At 39.5% G+C, this 19,424-nt stretch overlaps 5 protein-coding genes across 5 annotated transcripts; 1 reads left to right on the forward strand and 4 right to left on the reverse strand.

Moving 5' to 3' along the window:
• Positions 1–665: 665 nt before the first annotated feature.
• On the reverse strand, positions 666–6,721 carry LOC143462776 (general transcription and DNA repair factor IIH helicase subunit XPD-like). The gene is made up of 19 exons (XM_076961051.1): positions 6,310–6,721; positions 5,614–5,791; positions 5,112–5,263; positions 4,877–5,018; positions 4,651–4,767; positions 4,289–4,412; positions 4,041–4,137; positions 3,826–3,959; positions 3,401–3,569; positions 3,186–3,304; positions 3,036–3,105; positions 2,862–2,931; positions 2,683–2,784; positions 2,398–2,553; positions 2,186–2,308; positions 1,921–1,993; positions 1,561–1,775; positions 1,304–1,447; positions 666–1,161 (listed from the first exon to the last, which is right to left on the reverse strand). Exons 1-19 carry the CDS (start codon positions 6,312–6,314, stop codon positions 1,069–1,071), a joined length of 2,283 nt encoding a protein of 760 aa, XP_076817166.1. The 5' UTR covers positions 6,315–6,721; the 3' UTR covers positions 666–1,068.
• Positions 6,722–6,734: 13 nt separating this feature from the next.
• Positions 6,735–8,496, reverse strand: LOC143462808 (testis-specific serine/threonine-protein kinase 6-like). Its single transcript, XM_076961103.1, has 2 exons — positions 8,199–8,496; positions 6,735–7,735 (listed from the first exon to the last, which is right to left on the reverse strand). The coding sequence occupies exons 1-2, from the start codon at positions 8,421–8,423 to the stop codon at positions 6,938–6,940; spliced, it is 1,023 nt and encodes a 340-aa protein (XP_076817218.1). The 5' UTR covers positions 8,424–8,496; the 3' UTR covers positions 6,735–6,937.
• A 296-nt stretch (positions 8,497–8,792) lies between these two features.
• On the forward strand, positions 8,793–10,399 carry LOC143462815 (testis-specific serine/threonine-protein kinase 1-like). Its single transcript, XM_076961109.1, has 2 exons — positions 8,793–10,155; positions 10,266–10,399. The coding sequence occupies exons 1-2, from the start codon at positions 9,273–9,275 to the stop codon at positions 10,313–10,315; spliced, it is 933 nt and encodes a 310-aa protein (XP_076817224.1). The 5' UTR covers positions 8,793–9,272; the 3' UTR covers positions 10,316–10,399.
• Positions 10,400–10,726: 327 nt separating this feature from the next.
• LOC143462818 (fibrinogen-like protein A) lies at positions 10,727–12,899 on the reverse strand. Its single transcript, XM_076961113.1, has 6 exons — positions 12,412–12,899; positions 12,223–12,326; positions 12,037–12,133; positions 11,848–11,944; positions 11,040–11,171; positions 10,727–10,910 (listed from the first exon to the last, which is right to left on the reverse strand). The coding sequence occupies exons 1-6, from the start codon at positions 12,692–12,694 to the stop codon at positions 10,727–10,729; spliced, it is 897 nt and encodes a 298-aa protein (XP_076817228.1). The 5' UTR covers positions 12,695–12,899.
• Positions 12,900–13,759: 860 nt separating this feature from the next.
• Positions 13,760–18,399, reverse strand: LOC143462769 (uncharacterized). Its single transcript, XM_076961038.1, has 5 exons — positions 18,239–18,399; positions 17,902–18,142; positions 17,702–17,785; positions 17,531–17,602; positions 13,760–17,424 (listed from the first exon to the last, which is right to left on the reverse strand). Exons 1-5 carry the CDS (start codon positions 18,320–18,322, stop codon positions 14,855–14,857), a joined length of 3,051 nt encoding a protein of 1,016 aa, XP_076817153.1. The 5' UTR covers positions 18,323–18,399; the 3' UTR covers positions 13,760–14,854.
• Positions 18,400–19,424: the final 1,025 nt, after the last annotated feature.

Below are 19,424 nucleotides of genomic sequence, written 5' to 3' on the forward strand. Positions count from 1 at the left end.
AACAAGCCCTTTTGTCCTTATGCAAAAATAAGCAGGATGGTCATAACCTACACAGCACATGTTATCAATGTAAATCACGTTTCTTATTTTAAAAAGGCACTATTTTTTACAATTTTTGTCATCAACAACTTTTGTCACGTATACAGCAGCCTATACAGAAATATTGGGCTAAATCAATTCAGGTTTTCTTCGCCAAATCAAACAATTTTTGAAGATTTTAAACATCGCCTTCGGCTTCTGACTCAGTCAGGAGATATGACCAGGATATGACCAGCAGGGGGAAAGTTGTCAGCTTTTTTTCTACAGCCTCCAATTTCGTCGAAGCATTCCCTGAGCTATTGCTTTGAGCGCGTGCTTGTTTGCGGATTTTTGTCAAAAATCCTCGAAAATTTCTTTCGTTTATAAATCTTACTCTGTAAAATTGACGATGGCAGAATAAACAACCCTCTAATGGTTAATTTCTAATCAGTAAAGACGAGCTTTCGCAAGCTTCGTCAGGTTAAGTTCGGTGAAATAACGTGTTTCTTATCACGAATACGAAATCTCCTGAAATATAACATAACCAGACCAATGGTCCAAGTCTACATTCGTCTCAAAGGTTGACGAGGTAAATCATCTCATTTCCAGGTGTTATGAACTGTTCTTAAAACAAATCGTATGCCTCATTATTTTCAGCTTGTTTTATTAACTGTTAATGTCCAACAAAGCATACTAAGCGACAAAAATTAGTCTAGTCACGTTCCCGATCACCTCATTAAGCGGGACTGAAACAGGAAACACTTAAACTGTCGTTATCAAGCGGGGGAAATTGAAACGAAGAAATTTTTTTTTTTTAAATGAGCTCTATCGCACGCTTGCTGGAGGTTAATTGAGTTCACGCGCAACATATGACGTTTACGCAAAGGTCATGACGATATACCGGACCAGCGATCACTGGGGTCCACATCACAAGGTCCTTGTGAGCCAAATTTTTAAAACTTCCACTTCCACAACCAACGATGAATCCAACTCTGACCGCACCTCGCTTGGAACGTTGCCATGGTTACCGTCAAGGCAGCGGGGGGGGGGTTAGACTTGGTGGGCGATCTGAGTTATCCTCTTCTGCATGCTCTCCGACTGTAGCTGCTCCAGCGTGAGGAGCGAGAGACCGAGTTGATCCTCCTGCGCGAACAAGAGGAGTCTATCAAGCGACGGTCCCAATTATATTGTGACGTCACAGAAGCGCAACAACGCACTGCGTTGCCCATGTTTGGAAGTAAATTTTCTTTTAAATAACGAAGGATCCACCAACGCATGACGTTACCTTGGAAAAGGGCTGCGCCATGAGACGGAGGAAGCGTTTGGCGATGTGGATCGACTCATCCGTGGAGAGATTGCAGACGGAGTCGGCGAGATGCTCCTGGATCCAACGAGGCAACTTTCCTCTCTTGTCGTTTCGTGAAAATCTCTGGAAATGATGGAGAAAAAATAACGTGATTGGACGGATACCGCCAGTCAATCATATGTCTATGTGTTCGCCACAGACTGACACGTATTAAGACCCGATTCCGCGAGTACAACCTTATCCGCAAAGACCATAATCCCGTAGTCCGTTTTTCCGCGGATTACTCGTCCCACACACTGGGCTGCGTGCCTCATCGCATCGAAGGTCAGAAAGTCGGCTTCCCTGATCTGGAAATTCTCGCGCAAATATTCCAGCCTCGCCTTTAATATTCTGCTCTGTGTGTAGACGTAGGGGATCCCAAACATGATGACGGCACGACCGAGATGATGAGCTAAAGAAGAGATGAAGACCAGGACATCAATTCACACGGACAGAGTTAAATATGAAACTTAACGTCTTCACACGTTCATAAGTATATTGTTATATTATGAGATATGCAACGTCAAGAAAAGAGAAGAAAAAAGAATGTCTCTTACTGAAATCGATTCCTTCCGAGACTTTTCCTCGCGCCACAGAGAGCAGTACAGCTCCTCTACCGTTGCCACAAGCCTGCGTCGAGATGACGTCAATATTTTTAACTGATAAATTCTCAACGTTTTCAAAGCAAACAAGTGTGCAGTGGTTCACAATTTCAAGTGAAATGTTTTAGCGGTTGCAAATTACCACACAACCAACCATTCAAATTATACTGACAAGTAAATAAAAAGTCTTTGCTCACGCTGGTCACAGTTAAATGAGTACCTCGTGGTATTTGTCAAGCGCCATGCTCGTTTCTGCCGCGTCCTGTGTTTCAATGAAGAGCAGTTTGTTCCGTTGTATGTTTTCGAGAATGCCTTGCTCGTACCAGCTGGCCACGATGTTCTCCTGGTTTTAAAGTAGAAATTGCACACTTCGTGTCGAATGATCTTGCACTTTAGTGGCTTTACAAAATTTAAACGCTGACAGCCGGTTACCATGTAAACGTATGACACGAAGAAACAAACAATTCCATCTGGCACTATCTTTGACATCTCTACCAGTAGGTTGCCATAGTTACGGATCACAGCCACATCTTCCCTTGTTTCAAACTTTGAACTGATCGCCACTTGATCGTTGCCCCGAGTGACGACCTGCAATGACACGCGAGTGTTGTTTTGCTTCATTGAGTCGTTGGCTCGTGCAAGAAATTAGACGAGCAACAGAAGATACTTTAATAAAAACAACAAGAATTGCAGAGAAACCCACGAAACTTATCGCACCATTGGACACAAACATTGCCTTGCCAGCGTCATGGTGAAGGTTGCCATAGTTACAGGACGAAAATCGAGGACCCTCGGGTACATTTCAAGTGGAGAGAGAGTCTGAAAATACGTTTGTTGTTTTGCAAAATGTTTGTTGATATGAACAAGCCATGTTGTGATTATGTCATAAAGTTCACCCCAGATGTAATGACGACGCTCTGGAACCTTGAGAAGACCGGCTTAATCGCTATCGAAGAATCCATGCAACTGAACACATCAAGTTTAATTATCAACTTGTTAAGGACAACATATCTTCCCAGTGTTACATATTTGTGCCAGATAAACCTTTTGACATGTACGGCACTCTTTACCTGAAGTGTAAAATAGGGTTGAGGATTGTTGGTGTCTTGTCATCAAAGGGCTCAATCAGCACAACAAACCCTGCAATATGAAGATAAAACTCTTCGAAGTTGTATTTCCATAAAATAAAGCAGGGAGTGATCAAGGAAGTTTCATCTAACCTTTGTTGTAAGTACTGACCAAAGTTGCAAAATTAGCAATTAACCCCAATGATGAAAAGTCGCTGATATTGGTTAGTTCCAACGTACGTAGCAATGATCTCAGTCTTTCCGAACAAAATCTAGTAAAATGGGAAATATTAATCAATATTTCAACATCTAGGGCAAAGAATAATAATTCTAAGGCTGGGAAGGAAACCTGTGCTCCTCAAACAAACCTCAGAGGTTTCCTGTCGATGCAAACTTGGTCATAGGCGTCATGGATGAACGTAATCGGAGTTTCGGACACTACGTGGCGCACACGAAGCCTTGACTTCAAATATTCCACAAATCTTCTCATGAATGCGACAAAGTGTTCAGCATTTCGTATACTTCCTGGAACAGCCTCTGCATATAAGAAGAACAATGATAATGATAATGATCGTGATAATGATCGTGATAATGATATGATAATGATCATGATAATGATCATGATAATGATCATGATTATGATCATGATAATGATCATGATAATGATATGATAATGATATTGATGCGAAGACAAGTTTGCAAGATGCAACCAGATAAAAACAGGGTTAAATCTAACATTTATTTGGCTGCTCGAATGACAGAGCCCAAGTCTTACTAAGATATATGCCGGTACCTTTCAATATCTCATCAGGTAAGACAGGGTTTGACAATACAATATCAGTCTCTCTGGCGATATTGGCTTCCTTCAAACCTTCCACAAGGCGGCGATATTCGTTCCTTAGCTTTTCCTCGTCTGATTCACGGGCTCTTCGCAGAAATATCACATAATTAATTTTTGGATAAAGCACAGTTTAATGTCACAGCAAAGTTTGAACAGATATTTCGTACTTGCTCATGTGATTTTGCAAAGAATCAATGTTTTGTGAGCATTTGTCCAATGTCCTGCGGCTGATGGTGACACTCATTGATTCAATGCAGACATTATCTAAATAATTACATTCATAACACAACCAGCAGCTCACATAGATGAAACAAAGAGTAAGAAAATCATTTTAACAATAACTTTCTGTTTTCACTGCTTCAAAATTTGTGCAGTACAGACAGATTAATACCAACAGCAAGTGTGAGAATTTTACCGATATTATGCGCCTCATCAAATATAACAACGGAATTCTTTGAAAGCTCCTTTGAGACGAGGTCAGCTATTTTTGGATCAAGAAGGTAGTGATAACTATATACCACAATGTTGGCATGCATGATCTGCAGATGTGAAGAAGACTGATAATAAGTGGAACATGTATCGTATATTCTTTGTAACGATCCAACTTAGTGAGACATATTTAACATAAAATAGAAACATTTTGCAATTTCAAAAGTTTTCTAAAATCCAAATTTGCACATTTATGGTGTGTTGGAGTGAATCATAACATATGCATCTATCATACATCAGCATAACACCCATATCTGGTTCCTCATGCAAGCAATAACATTCTCCTACTGAATATCTGCTCAGGAAATAGGGACACCATCCCTTAAGTCTTCCGTAACGTCGAAGATCATCAAGATTGTAAACCCCAGCAGGCAAGCTTTCCTCCCGCCCGTGAGCATCAAAGCTCTGGAATAACATGAAACACTTTCAAGGCTTCGCCAAATATTTCCCCGCATACAGCACCATATGTACAAGTGATTCGTGTGGATTGTATTTCTTTTGCAGTTACACTTACTTCATAAAATGCGCAGAGAGAAACAGAGGGGTCATGTTTTTGTTTGATCCGAACATGGGAGGCGGTCAGTGCGTGGCACCTCCCGTCTACTTCTTTTCCGACTCGAGCGCTCCGGACTTGGGGATTGATGCACAGATTCTTTCTGATAGGAAGAGCAAGTCGAAATCATATTTCGTAACTTTTCGTAAGAAACTGACTCATCAAAACGTTCAACTCATGACTGAGGGTGAACAACCTGGAGCTTAGAGCCAAGGCAAGTATTTTTGGGGCTTCCCCTGCTTGCTGTTCATAGTAATCCATCAATCTTCGAAGTTCTTCTAAAACTTTTTCGATTTCGGGAACTGTCCGAGAACAATAAATTAACTTCGACACAGACTGGGGATATTCCTGCAGAACAAGAAAAAACAAATAAGGTACGTTCTATGTTTATTCATTCAAATCAGAACCACTGTAAAAAGTTTGCGTGTGCCACACTTTCCAACTTGTGGTATGGCAACTAGGCCGGTACCAGTCCAGATTGGAAAGTTTGCTAAGTGGGTGGAGGATTAAAATTAATTGCGCGAATAATGGCGCACTTGTGTTTCATCTTGATTGTGCAGTGGATTTCTCACCAACAATAGCAAACTTTCCAATTTAGGTACCAATCGAGTGTCACACTGTACTCTGCTGCCTAAAGCTACCAACGGTTAATTGTAGTAATCGTAACTCTATAAGAATTCATTAACATCATATAATACCAAATGATAAGCGACGATTAACGAGAGCAGAGTGGCAGTTTTCCCAGTGCCAGAAGGCATCTCAAGAACCCCATGACCCTTGGCATCTAAGGTTCGTTTAAGTTCAAGCATGTATGAATATTGTTCAGGATATATATACTCGTATGGAAAGTAAACCAGCAGTCCTTCGATATTTAACCTGCATAAAAGATTTTAAAACTTTCTGTAAATTTATAACACCACAAATTTAAATCTGTGAGGATCAATAGGTGAACTTTGGTGGGTAAATTGCTCAAAAGAGCTTTAAAAAGAAGAAATGATGGAAAAGGTACAAGTATGTAAGAACACTGAGATAACTCAGGTAAAACAGGGGTGTGTAACCTTTGCAAATAGAAATTTTGCGGCCCGCGGAAAAATATCAATTTTGCATTATCTATGTGACAAAAATATGAACAGCAGTTTTCTTCGGAAATTTGTAATCGTTAGAAATTTTTGTGTCTCAATTTATTATTTCCGTAAGAAGATAACTCCTAATTATGCCATAAAACCGTAACAAAAATTCCATTTTTGCTAGCTACTAGTGAAAAGCCTATGTTAAATAAAGGTAAATAAAAGTAAAGTCCTGGCGGTTTTACCCGGCTGTTTTCATCTGGCCCTCTTGCAATAAAGGTTGAACACCCCTGAGGTGAACTTTACAACACAACTTAGATTACTTACCTCATTTTTGTTTGAATGAAAACGAGTTAAATCTCGATGAATACAAAGGCTTTGTAAGTCTCTTTACAAAGGTTTCGGTACGCCAAATAAATTCAAAACAAACTCAGTGATCTGCGAAAATGCAACTTAAAGAGAGCTTATTAAAGCACTATATCGTTTCTTTCAGCACTTTAACTGTGTCTGCCAGTCTGTGGAGATGTATGGTAGTATGCTGTTAACATTAGTTTGTCATAATACCTGTGATAGACTAGATCTAAGCTAATAGCCTAAAAAAGACATTCTTATTGCATGTTTATAAACATGCAATAACCTATATGCACTTTGTGAAAGTATATAATTGCTATGTTGTTGTATTCAACCCTTTTTCAAATCATAGGTATTTTGGTTAAACTAACCCGAGCGTATAATTATAATTAAAGCTATGACGAAAGTTCAACGCTCAAACGAGTAGCCTAAGTACCATAACAAACTACACACGTGTGTGAACTTTCCCCTTGTTTATGCAAATAATACGCCATGTTGTCAGCGTGGCCAGAAAGTTTCCAACGCGAAGACTTCGCATCTGTTTTGAAAGTTGCGTATCTTAGCTTTGGTAGAACTTTCGGTGACATAAATCTGCACACGTTTTTTAGTTATATTTTTGGTCTCTTTTATTTTTTAACGACATGGACGGAAAGTGCATACGTAAACGTGACATCATAGACGGTGATTGAACAGGAATTTGTCTTCCGATTACACCATTAAAAGGCGTAGAAGAAATTTCGAAGTTATCTCGATAAAAAGATAATTTGTTACGTCTTTTATTGGGTTGCTTAGCGTCTTCGGTGTTGACCCATTTTGACCTTGAAATATCCACCATAGAAATTCTTTGGTCCGATTCTACCGTTAAAAGCGCTTTAATTAGTTCTTGACAAGATTCGGAAAGCTTCGGAAAGGGCGGGAATTCTAGCACTTTCGTTTGGGCTTTTGTAATTCTTTTCATGCTTCCAAGATCGTTCCCTTCTCCGAACGGCATTCCTCCTACCACCATTTTGTAAAGGACGACACCAAGTGACCATATGTCGGTCTTCCAGGGGTCATAGGGTGTTCGCAACAAGATTTCCGGAGCACAGTAGGCCAGCGAACCGCAAAACGTTGTGCTGTGTTGGTCATTTTGCCCTCTTCTCTTTTCTATCAATTTTGAAAACCCAAAGTCGCACAGCTTTATGTTGTTGTCTTGATCGATCAGTATGTTTTCTATCTTAATATCTCGGTGCGCAACACCATGACGATGTAAATAGTCCAGTGCAGACGCTAGTTGACGAAACCACTTTCTTGCCTGTTCTTCCGGTATATAGGTCCGTAGTTCAATTTGACTCCTTAAGTTGGTTCTAGCGTAATCCATGACAATGTAAACCTTTTCTTGGGCTTTTGCAATCTTGCGGACCTTCAGAATCAAGATTTTGTCAGAGTTATCATCTTATCAATATAAATACACTCCTAAACAACCGAATCTATATTTTACAACGTCCGGAGAAATATAAGTGGCCACTGGCTCTGCGCTCGCAAAAGTAAACAAAAAAGAATAGAGTTAGTGCAACCACTTTTTCGGATATGTTTGTGCTGTTGATTTATTTCTATTCTTTTGACAGACTTTTAATGCCCAACTGTGTGCGAAAAAAATTTTTGTTTTAAACATGCTACAAGCTAATTTTGGTTGCACGTTTCTTTCTAGTTGCAAATAGGCCGATGGGCAATTTACTAAGGCAGTTTCGGCCAACAAAATCTTTACCTCCAAATAATGACATCACAATCGTGCAATAAATAACAGTTAAATCCTTATATTTTGTAGCTTAACCATAGACACCTTAAATAGGTGTCTATTTAAGGTGTCTATGAGCTTAACATACCTTAATGATGTTCGGGTGGAACAAACTTTGAATGTTGGCCAGTTCTCGTGGAAGGAATCTGGTTCGAAAACTAGCGCAGGAATTTTTCATGTCAATTATTTTGACAGCCACTACGTCAGCTTTGGATATTTGCAGAGCGTTGTGGATTGTGGAAAACGATCCGCTATTTATCCTGTTCCCAAGCAGGTATCCTATTTTGCGTAGATAGATGCTGTCCCCAGACATTTCCTGCTGCTACTAAACCTATTTCAGAAAAACCGGGGTACCAAAACGGTATATTTTAAATGCTAGCTCGACATCTTTTTAAAGTTTAAATGCTATTTTAACACTGGGTGACTGGTTATTGGCCATCCTTTATCATGTCACAGAAGCACTTGTGTCGTCATAAAATGTTCCAATTTACTTCAGTTTACAAAATTATTTTTTCTGTAATTCTTAAAATGTTTTTGTTTTAAACCAGGGTTGTTCAACGGGGGCGATATCGCCCCCCAGGGGTCATTATTGTCCATCAAGGGGGCAATTGTGACAATTTTTGAAGTTGGGGGGCGATTTTAGTCTTTAAGGGGGTGGAAGACGCTGTTATCATTGCCTTCCAAGTTGTGATTTTATAATTATATATCTGTTATTTATCGCGCTATTATTGCATAAGGTCATACTGGCTTTGTTTCCGATTGTTCTTTCTTTTTTGTGATAATTTCAAAGCATATTGTACATCGCAAGAAGCAAATACATTCGTAGAAAAATAATCGTAGGGGCGATTTTGACCCAGAACTCCCAAAAAGGGGTGATTTCACAAAAAAGGTTGATGACCACTGATTTAGACTTTCCAGTTTCCTAAAACTGGGCCGTGAGGTCATATAGGGTTTTGCTTAAGTGGTTTTACTAATTTTTTTGCCAAATGATGAACCTTTAACCTTTATCATCTTCAAATTCACCTTGAGTGGTAATAATGGCTCCGTGTTACAAACAAAACGTCATAATCGCATTGTTTTAAGCAGACACAGAGAGTGAAAAAGCAACGTTTATCGGTTTAAATGGCAAAGTTTGGAAATTATTTTTTGTTTAAGTGGGGCTATGGGTAAAATCAAAGCCCTATTTTCTGGCGATGACTCACAGCAACTTCAGAAGAAAGGATACAACATCACAGGTGACTTAGGGGAAGGCACCTACTCTAAGGTGAAGCAGGCGACATGGACCAGACCAGGTGAACCAAATCCAAATCCAAATCCGGTAAAAGTCGCCCTGAAGATAATTAACAAGAAAACGGCGCCGAAAGATTTCCTCGAAAAATTTCTTCCGCGAGAAATCGAGATTATGAAGAAAGTAAAACACCCGAACCTCATTCGTCTGTACGAGCTCTTCCAAATTTCAAGCAAACTGTATTTCGCGTTAGAGTGGGGAGGTCATGGTGATTTACTGCAATATATAAGGCTTCGAGGTCCAGTCAAAGACTCGGAATGCCGGCGATTTTTTCAAGAAATGTGCGCTGGTGTCGAGTACATGCATGAAAACGGGATGGTTCACAGAGACCTGAAATGCGAGAATATTCTACTAAGCAAGAAAAACTCGATAAAAATTGCCGATTTTGGCTTTGCCCGCGACATCTCGACGGGCGACTTGAGCAAAACATATTGCGGTAGCGCGGCTTACGCAGCTCCAGAACTTCTACAGGGAATCCCGTACAAAGGACCAATTGCGGACGTTTGGAGTCTGGGCGTTATCTTGTACATAATGGCTTGCTCGTCGATGCCTTTTCGCGATTCGAACATCAAAATGCTGCTGTTGGATCAAAAGGAGCCTCTTCACATACCTAGCAGCCTCGTGAACGCTTTTAACCCGGTGCTGAAGGACTTGTTGTGCAAAATACTGTGCGTCGACCTAACCCAGAGATACGGTATTCCAGAGATTAGGACGCATCAGTGGTTTTTGAAGAAGTCGAGTAGCTCACAAATAGCAGGTACAGTGTTTAGTTTGAGAGAGAGTATAAGTTTACTTCAGAAGATGTAATTCTAATCGTCCTACATTACTTAACTTTGCATTGAACTATTCATTAATTATTATCACTAGGTAGCAGTAGTGGAAGAAACGTCGCTGAAGAGAGTTCTTCAAAAAACTGAACCAGATCAAAATTCAGAAATTAAATATAAAACACAATGAAAGCGACCATCTATAAAGTTAATTAGTTTTGTTTATTGTAAACACATTTCCAGTACTCTTGTAATGCTTTGAGAATTTAGCAAAATGACGGACGATGTCAACCTACTAAGAACACTACCAGCGCTGCATCGGCAATTTAGCTTGATCGCACGCGAGTTTATTGAATTTACGCATCAACGAAAAATACGCGCAAAGGCACTTGGAATACACACGCTAGCGTGAAAGTGTGCGATGTAGCTGTATAGGTGATATAGTTGTTGATATAGTTGATATAGGTTATAGACCTACCGCTACACAATCAATGAGTTCATATCGTATATAATAAAGCAAGCATGTCGATAATGTGGTTTACAACGTCAAACTGACTGAACCTAGGAGCAGCGAATCTTCATTGTTGTAGCTTTCAGTGCTTCCGTGGAACCAGTCCAAGCATTCCAGATTATGTTGTGCCAAGATCCACTTGAGCGCCCCCATGCGGCATTGAGAGATGCTCTGAAACAGTTATCAAACCACCAACCGCCACTTTTTCTGGAGCCACTTTCTGCACAGTTTCCCCTGAATAATCGCAAACATAAAGTATTTCACTTGTACAACGCAGTTAAAACTAAAACGCATGCGTGAAACAGACTCAACAATGGCATAAGCGTCGGCTGAAGTGCATGAGAGAAAGAGTAAGGTACTTACCTGTCATCATTATCTCTATCTTTGGTTGTGAAGGGCCTGTTGTCATGGTAATCTAAACTATCCCCGGCTGTCCCACTAAAACCTGAAACGTGGAGGCGGTAGAGATCGCTTTCGTCATCAACAACGAAGTTACTGCAACGTAGTCGTTACTGATTTGAGGATTTGAAATTGCAGTAAAAGAAATCTCATGGGTATAAAGACCTCACAGCAATCACACAATGACTCTACGCCATACGTGTCAAACTCCCGGCCTGCCACATCCGCTTTACAATAATGTTTGGCCCGCAATGCTATTTCATACATTGACTATTTCCGGCCCGCGAGATCATTGTACAGTATAACTTACTTTTTTCAAGCAAGAAACAAGATTATAACAAATCGCACAATAGCCTACAACAGCACAGCAGTTGCCCCATGATACGATAGAATAAATAGATTTCTTCTAACGCTTGTAATCTGAGCTGCTTTTTTCTTTATTGTTTGTTAATTCTTTAATGCTTTTGCATGGAGATAAATGAAACATAATGACGTAAGAGAAGAATAATCAAAAATAGCCCAGTCAAAAATCATCAAAAACATCAAAAATTTGGTGTTGCTTCGCTGCCTATTCCAATTCATGTACTCGTGTCACGAAACCTTCAATCAAGTTTTATCCTTACTGCACGCGGCGTTAAATAAGTTTTGAGTTTTGGCCCCTGGTGCCGTTGAGTTTGAAACCCCTGCTCTACGCAGACTGGGCTATGACACTTAAAATTGACCCCAATTGCAGTATAAATCGAAACACAGAGAAATATTACAAACTATTTACTTGTATTGAGCGAATCGATGTTCCCCTCCAAAGTTCCACAAATCAATCCCGAGCTTACAGTTTCCGTCCCTGGTCAGGTTGTGAATCTTATCAAGACCTGAGATGAATTTAAAGATCGCAAGATAGCTTATAAAGACCGACCGACTCATGTCGGACAATATTAATGTAACACTTGTAGCAATATTTTACCCAGCCAAAACTCTCCATGTAGAAATCCAAATCCCAATTTGTAGCTGTCCCAGTTGAACTGAAAGTCAACACTTCCATCAAATCTTCTCTGAATCACCTGTTTTGATATTAAGGTTACAGAGTGTTAAATAGGCAACGTTTCTCAATTCAACTCCAAATAGGCTATTTATCAATTTTTCCACTGACCCTCCATCCTCCTTCACAAAACGCTTCCTCCCCGTTCCTCAACCTCTGTCTCCCGTAGATCGATGAATTTTCACACGACTCCGGAACCAGGCTATTCCTCAAATCTGATGACGTGTTTAAATTGTCATCGTTGCATAGGAGCGAAGTCGTTCTTACTAATTTATCCAATCGTTGTAACAAGAACCTCACCTTCCAATGAACTTTGAACTTCTGACCCCAATGACCCCAAGTTGCACGACTCACCGCGATCTCCCTTTTCGCCGGTCCCCGGATCACCCTTTTCCCCTTTCCGCCCCGGACTTCCGGCCTTTCCCGGCGCCCCGATGTTCCCTTTGGCTCCTTTTCTACCGGATTTGACGTCATCATCGTCACAGAGCGTTGTCGTCACTTGTCGTGTCACTTCCCGGCATTGTTGAGCGAATGACGTCGTTAAGAAAATGAACAAAACGAAACATGTTGTTAGTGACGTCATAATCTTTTCCAACACTTTCCTACAACTTCTGGTCTACACTGTTTAAGGAAATCAGCCCTGTTGACAGAGGTGGGCAGTCGGTACCGGTACTTTTTGTGTAAAAGACGCTGCTGCAAATGCAATGTTTGCCGCTATTATGCCTCCGGTAAAGGTTACTTCAGGTCAAAACATATGTGACGTTACTCGCTTGAAATTTTACTTGACATTTCTGGTTTAATAAAGATCAACAGATCCTAAAATTGGTATTAAAGATTAATTGACATGTATTTTTAAAAACACATTTGTTAAAATTTTGAAATAATCACGTAAAAAGTACCGAGTACCGGGGCCGACTGAAATATCTTGAAAAAAGAAATTTCGTACTTTTTTTCAAAATTACCGACGATACCGGTACTGAAAAAGTACCGCGGTACAGTAATTTGGTGCTATAGCGTTGCAGTACTGTCCACCTACGCCTGTTGATGTAAGTTAATTTTATGAATGGGCCACATTCCTTATTTTGCTGGCAGTTAGTCGCAGAACCTACCATAACCCTGTCCACAAGGCTGCCAAAAACATAACAACTCGATCAGACCAATGGTTTGGGATTTCTCCGCAATAAACCGCGATAGCGTTATAACACCAGAAGAGAAAACTGGTAATTATTGTGTAATTCTGGAAAGTCTTGCCTCACCTCTCTCAGTAAACTCTTAACTTTCTGAAAAATTTACCAGAAGTCTTCGTTTGAAGAAAATGCAACCTATAGGGCGATCATTCGCACACCCTGTGCCCTCTTAAACTGATACTACCTGAGCAATGTACCTCGTTTTCGACCAAGTTTAGGAGAAAGTCCTTCCAAAAGTTATAGATTGCCAGATCAGCCAATCAGCAACAGAAAGTTTATGCTTTTTTTAGAACTGGAAATACCCGATCCAGCAGACGCTGCAGGCATTGCTGAGCTAAAAAGGCGATGTGTTTCCGACTTAAATCAAAGGTAAATTTCAAAACTTTTTTGGTTTCCATGACTGATGTTACAGGATAGTTGTGTGCTGCCATATCAATGTCGGACAATGCAATTGCTTGGAGTCAAATTAGTAATTTTATTTCACCCATTGCGTAAAATCGCAATTTTACAGAAGAGCGTTATTAAGATTTTGGCAAGACTTGATCTTTCGTTGACGTTTTCATGAATAAATTATACATCTGCATGTACAGTTTTGCATATGATGTAAATATAGCAAGATTTTTTTTGAATTTCGAATATGATTTTGGATTGATTGGGCCGTTATTAGTGGGGGTTCTAACAGAAAACGGTGCGAAAACATTCTCACATACGCAGATTCGTGAAATTGTAAGCAAATAATTAAAAACATTATACAGTGAAAAAATACAGTGTTGTGGCTACAGCAGGGACCGACTAGAATTAAAATATTGCTACGTCACAAACGCATTTACCGAATATACTGCCAATAGCAATCATGCGATTCTTACAACGATTAAAAAACAGTAAAGTTTAACACAACCATGAGCTTGTTACAATGACACCAGTTTTTAAGAAGCAATGTCGACTACGCTGCTTGAACTAGCAAAATACGATATTCGATGCTATTTACAAAATGATCGCAAACTATACACGAATTAAAATGATAGTGAAACAATGTATAAAATTCTGCCCAACTCGTAGAAATAAGCGGTAAAGGTTTAAACTAACGACATAATTCGTAATAGTTTCAATTCAATTGCTGTGAAGAAAAGGTTTCAAAACTCTCTGTTTAAAAGCATACTAATTTACATACTGATAAAACTATGTGCAGTAAAATTTTCACAAAATTAATAAAATTACATTGAAGCAAACGTACGTGGATTATGATAAAAATATTTTGCAAAAATTAAACTGCATTAGAAAATAATAGTGCAGACAAATTTTAATAAGTGCTGGCATTGTGAATAAAAGCGCTGACACGATGAAATGAACTGTAATGCACCGATTGAAGCCTAACAATGAACAGATGAACTGCAAAGTAGATGTTGAAAAAGTAAAAGATTAAGGCACTTTGTAAAAGCCATGAGTGGAATCAATATGTAAATCATAAAAAAAAAGATGAGAAAAGTAAGACATCGTAAAAGATGCAAAATATAGCAAACACTCTGAATGATGGAGCTGTTGGCATTGTCACTGATTTAAGTACATCTAGGAGCTTTCCTTGGTGGAGGTGAAAAAGAGCCCACCCTGCGCAAATCTTTCAAAATGTTCCGAAGTTTTTCTTTCAGGTTGTGAGCTATGTAAGTGCTGGTGCTCAGAAGAAAGCTCTCGCACATTTCTCTTGCTTTTTTTACTTCGTTGCTTAACTTACCTTCGACGACAGCACGTGCAAAGTTGTAAGCACCCCAAGCCTGTATAGCTGGCTGGAGACGGTAGAAATACTGATTTTCAAAGAAATTTACAAAGCACTTCATTGCACTTTCATAATCTTCAAAGGCAGCATAATATTTGGCACAATATATGAAAGATGCCAAGGCTCCAGAACATTGTGGATCAAGTTTATCATCCAGCTTCCGTTGCGCCAACTCCAGCAGTTCTTCACAAGTCTCGTGACTCTCAGCAAATCTTTCTTCTTTTGTCTTGTTTCCATCTTCAAATCGAGCGAGCCGACTGTGCGTTCTTAGTAAGTTTTTGAGCATTTGAAGCCGTGCGCTGTTGTGTGACGGGCCGTTGACCTCCTTCAACAAGCCGTGCTCGTACATATCAAACGACTTTGAATTCTTGTCTAGTGCATGCTCACACATCCTCTTAGCTTCCTGTAAGGCGTTGTCATCATCTTTTGACTTCAACAGGAGAGGAATCATTGCTGCAGTGATGGACAGGTGCTCTACCAGCAAGCCGATGTTGTAATTTTCACGACATCTTTTTGCGATAGCATGCGACAGTGACGATAGCCACTTGGAATGTTCGAGCTCTTTTGTACTCGGTGACGTTCCTTTGTACAAGACAACTCGACTCAAACTGTGCAAGATGGTCGACACTTTCTCAGCAAGAAAAATCTTTTTTTGATCCTCTTCTTTCAAGAATACTCCCACCGATCTGAGCAGGTTGATTAACTTCAAATTTTCCAGGGTTTCCTTTTCATTTTTTTCAATTTTTTCAACATCTGAAGGCTTTTTACTTTGCTGTTTCAAATAAGCAAATTCTTGAGGCCCCAAGCATATATGAAGCATGGCCTCATACTCGGTAATGCGATCCGATAGAAAACTTTTCTGGCAAAAATCTATAATTTTGTCAGCAGCGACATTAGCATCACGTGCTGGCTTTCTTTGAATCAAGTTCCAGTTCTCTTCTGGAAGTAAAAGCTCCAGAGATTTTTCAAGGAACTCCAACGAAATATCGTAATCGATTGGTGAACGAAATGAAACTAATGCTCCAAAAACCTCGTAAAGGTGACTTAGAATAAGTCGAAAAATGACTTGTCCATTTTCTCCTCCGCCCAAGATTTCTTCCTTGTTATTTTCAGCAAGTTTCAAAACTTCCTTGCCAATTATTTGAAGTTCAGTCATTGTAGCCAGATTTCTATCTGATCTAAAATCCTTTGTCACCAATCCGGCCAAAATATACATCAAATGCTTCACATAAATGGGACCGGTTGGGAGATTTGACTCCCTGTAAGACTGAAAAGACATCATTATTAACTGATGAAAGCTCACACTTTTTTCACCACTACTGGTGCACATTCCCTTGCTTGTCAAGTCGTAAATCCACTCGGCTCTTATCTTCTTTGAAGTCAGCTCTGTGGCTTCATCTTGCTTGGCAAAGTATCTGAAACATTCTAACACAAAATCTTCTGGCATGGACTCGCATGTCAAGAGTGACAGACAATAGAAAACCTTCCAAGTCACATTCCACTTTTTAAACTTTTTATCTGGAGTATCTGGCAGCAGAGTGATGGCAGCAAAGATTTTTTGCTTTGGGTTACTGTCAGTCGAAGGAGAATTTTCCTCAATTATAGTTAAGTACTCATAGCAGTGCAAGCCGGCTAATCTGCAGTAGCTTTTTGCAAATTGCAAGGCTAGCGGTGAACCACCTAACTGTTCATTCACTTGTTTTGCGGCTTCTATATCCCTGATACCATCTGCACCGTCCAGTAGAAACATCATTCCTTCATGCTCCTGGAAGCCTTTGATCTTCACAAGGTTGTAATAAGATTTGTGTGAATACTGATCAAGCGATATTGTCGGTAAACCTTGTTTTGTCGTAAGATAAATGTGTGTTTTTCCACCCATTTCACTTGAAGACAAAGATGACACAAAATCGTAAACAAATTTCTTGGCCTTGACATCAATGTTAAAATCCTCAAACAAAATCACCAACTCAATATTCGCTTTGCATAAAAAGCTAGCTAATGGCCTGGCTTCTTCTTTTTCAAGGGATGCCATAATTTCTTCAAATTCTGTCACAGATTTCAGTAGGCCACAAGCGTGCAATTCTTTCACAAGCTTCTGTAACTCTTCTTTTATCGAGGTTTCATTTTTGAAGTACTGCAAATGCCACTTAACGCATGGATGCTGGGTTTCAGATTTAACAAATGGGAAGTCTGCTGCTAACTTGCGGATTATCTCAGATTTGCCATTTCCGGGTTGGCCGTAACAATGCAGAACAAAAATGTTGTTACTTGCCGCAAGCCGTGATAGCTTCTTATACGTTTTTGTCGGTAAAAAACAAGAGATCGGGCCTTGAAGTTTCAAAGGGTTTTTTGATTCTGTTGCAAGAATTAAAACAAAAAATTAAGTAAAAATTAAACACTATGTATATAATGAGAAAATAATGATAAATTGAACCTTGGCGACTAACTTCCGGCCTCTTACCGTCAGCTTTGCCGTGCTCATGTGTATGAACAACCTGGCCATAATGTGGTTGCGGTGTATTTTGTGAAGATGCTGGTACATAAAAAATACTACATGTTGTAGTCAAACTGAAATACTCTGGACAATTGGTAAATAATACAGAAGATTCCATAAGTATCATAAGCTGCTCACCTATTTCCTTCAAAAGTTTTTTAAAATTTGCTTCAAAGTCACCTTTGCTAAAATCATGGTAGAGAAGGCCGGCAATTATAAGACCTACAGCACAGTACGGAGGTCAATGGGGTGATGAATTCATGTAAATCAAGTTCAATGACCAAAAAATTGCTATCTGGGTCAATTTCAGAATAAATTAATGTCTCGTATTAAGTTACCGAGCCAGTTCTTTGCCTTATATCCTTCTTGTGCATAAATCGGAATAATCCACTTATTTTGACCTTTTGCAAAACAAGCCTCAATCTGGCAATTTCTACTCGTTTCGTAATTGGAAGACACAAACATCAAAATCAAGAAAGCGTTATTCACTGCTTCAGCCATTGCATCGTACATGTTTCCATTCATATCAAACTCATCCAACCAAACATGAAATCCATGGCCTTGTAATTGCTTGTACATCTAATATACATATGATAAATTGTAAGGAAATAAGGCAACTCATAGGCTATTAGGTGTAAAACAACGATTTAAACCCGAATCAGAATGTTTTCTCACCTTCAAAGCCATTGCTTTGGAATCAGTCCAGTTGTAGCTGATCATAATATGGGGTGTTTCGGTTGCTTTCTGATTGTCAACCATCTTCTATCATTAACCTTTGATAATTGTTAAATTGTAATTGAACAAAGCTACACATTTCTGTAGAAACAAGCAAGTACACATTACTAGTATAAATAGATTGACATGGTTGGTTCGGGATGGTTTGGGCTACAAGGGTCTAGATCAGGGCTACTCAACTGGCCGACCGCGATCCGAATGTGGACCTTTTCAGTGTTGAATCCGGACCTTATCTGTCTCAGTATTTACGCGAATGAGATCGTTCATCATTAGTTTTGTTATTCCTGCACAGGAAAAAATAGTGACTGATAATAGTCCACAATTTTCATCATTGACTAATAAAATGCCACTTTCGTCCAAAAAAACACTCCCCACGCCTTATTTTGGTCCAAGTACCATAAACCTGCCTACATACAGTTCGAAACGCCTTTTTATGGCTAACTACGCACCACCGATGCATTGGAAACAATTATGGCTAAATAAAACCCAGTGTACGATGTGATTGGCGTTTACTTCGTTACAAGTGCAAAACAAGTGGCTTAATGTCATTCGTGTCACGTTATATATTCAGCCACTTGACACAGTCGGAGTTACCGGCTTAATAGTTGCTGTTACCGCGATAAACACCACAATAATATTTAGATGGTGACATTTCGTCACTGTTTAAAACCTTTCTTATCCCTGCAATGCCATAATTTCATGAGTTTTTTACTAAATGCAAGGTTGTAAAAGGACGAAGGAACTTAAAAGTTTTCCCACGTAAGTACAGTAGGCCAAGATTTTTTTACAAATTTCATTACCCAAATTATTTTCCCCAAATGGTAAAGGCTTTTTTTAAATAATCCGGAAATGTCAACGCACACAAGTGCTACGAATACTTCATTCACTTTTCACAAAAAAATACGACATCTAGGCTAACAATCACAACAAAAATGTTCAAGGTAGGTTTGCTTGTTTGTGTTTTGGTGTTGAGGTAAAGCAAGTTTGATGCCATTTTGAGTTTGGGGTAGGGTCAATTACAAAAACATTATCTCTGGGTTGAGGTTGTTTGCACCCAGACTTACTTTCCTTGGACAATTTTTATTTTTTAGGTTGTGCCAGGGAATTGGAATTTTTATCTCTTCCG

The sequence above is a fragment of the Clavelina lepadiformis genome, chromosome 6 (assembly GCF_947623445.1).
Source record: "Clavelina lepadiformis chromosome 6, kaClaLepa1.1, whole genome shotgun sequence".
In the NCBI taxonomy this organism is placed as follows: Eukaryota; Metazoa; Chordata; class Ascidiacea; order Aplousobranchia; family Clavelinidae; genus Clavelina; species Clavelina lepadiformis.

Excerpts from the sequence above, each read along its gene's own strand:
- LOC143462818 (XM_076961113.1), bottom strand. The coding sequence starts at position 12,694 with ATGACGTCACTAACAACATGTTTCGTTTTGTTCATTTTCTTAACGACG. Across the intron at positions 12,327-12,411 it reads AGTTCAAAGTTCATTGGAAG|ATTTGAGGAATAGCCTGGTT; the intron begins GTGAGGTTCTTG and ends ACACGTCATCAG. Across the intron at positions 11,172-11,847 it reads CATCGATTCGCTCAATACAA|TAACTTCGTTGTTGATGACG; the intron begins GTAAATAGTTTG and ends ACTACGTTGCAG.
- LOC143462769 (XM_076961038.1), bottom strand. The coding sequence starts at position 18,322 with ATGGTTGACAATCAGAAAGCAACCGAAACACCCCATATTATGATCAGC. Across the intron at positions 18,143-18,238 it reads CCAAAGCAATGGCTTTGAAG|ATGTACAAGCAATTACAAGG; the intron begins GTGAGAAAACAT and ends TATGTATATTAG. Across the intron at positions 17,786-17,901 it reads TAAGGCAAAGAACTGGCTCG|GTCTTATAATTGCCGGCCTT; the intron begins GTAACTTAATAC and ends ACTGTGCTGTAG.
- LOC143462776 (XM_076961051.1), bottom strand. Across the intron at positions 5,264-5,613 it reads TAATCGTCGCTTATCATTTG|GAATATCCCCAGTCTGTGTC; the intron begins GTATTATATGAT and ends CTTGTTCTGCAG. Across the intron at positions 4,413-4,650 it reads ATTTCCTGAGCAGATATTCA|ATCATGCATGCCAACATTGT; the intron begins GTAGGAGAATGT and ends TCACATCTGCAG.
- LOC143462815 (XM_076961109.1), top strand. The coding sequence starts at position 9,273 with ATGGGTAAAATCAAAGCCCTATTTTCTGGCGATGACTCACAGCAACTT. Across the intron at positions 10,156-10,265 it reads GAGTAGCTCACAAATAGCAG|GTAGCAGTAGTGGAAGAAAC; the intron begins GTACAGTGTTTA and ends TATTATCACTAG.
- LOC143462808 (XM_076961103.1), bottom strand. The coding sequence starts at position 8,423 with ATGTCTGGGGACAGCATCTATCTACGCAAAATAGGATACCTGCTTGGG. Across the intron at positions 7,736-8,198 it reads TCCACCCGAACATCATTAAG|GTCCGCAAGATTGCAAAAGC; the intron begins GTATGTTAAGCT and ends TTGATTCTGAAG.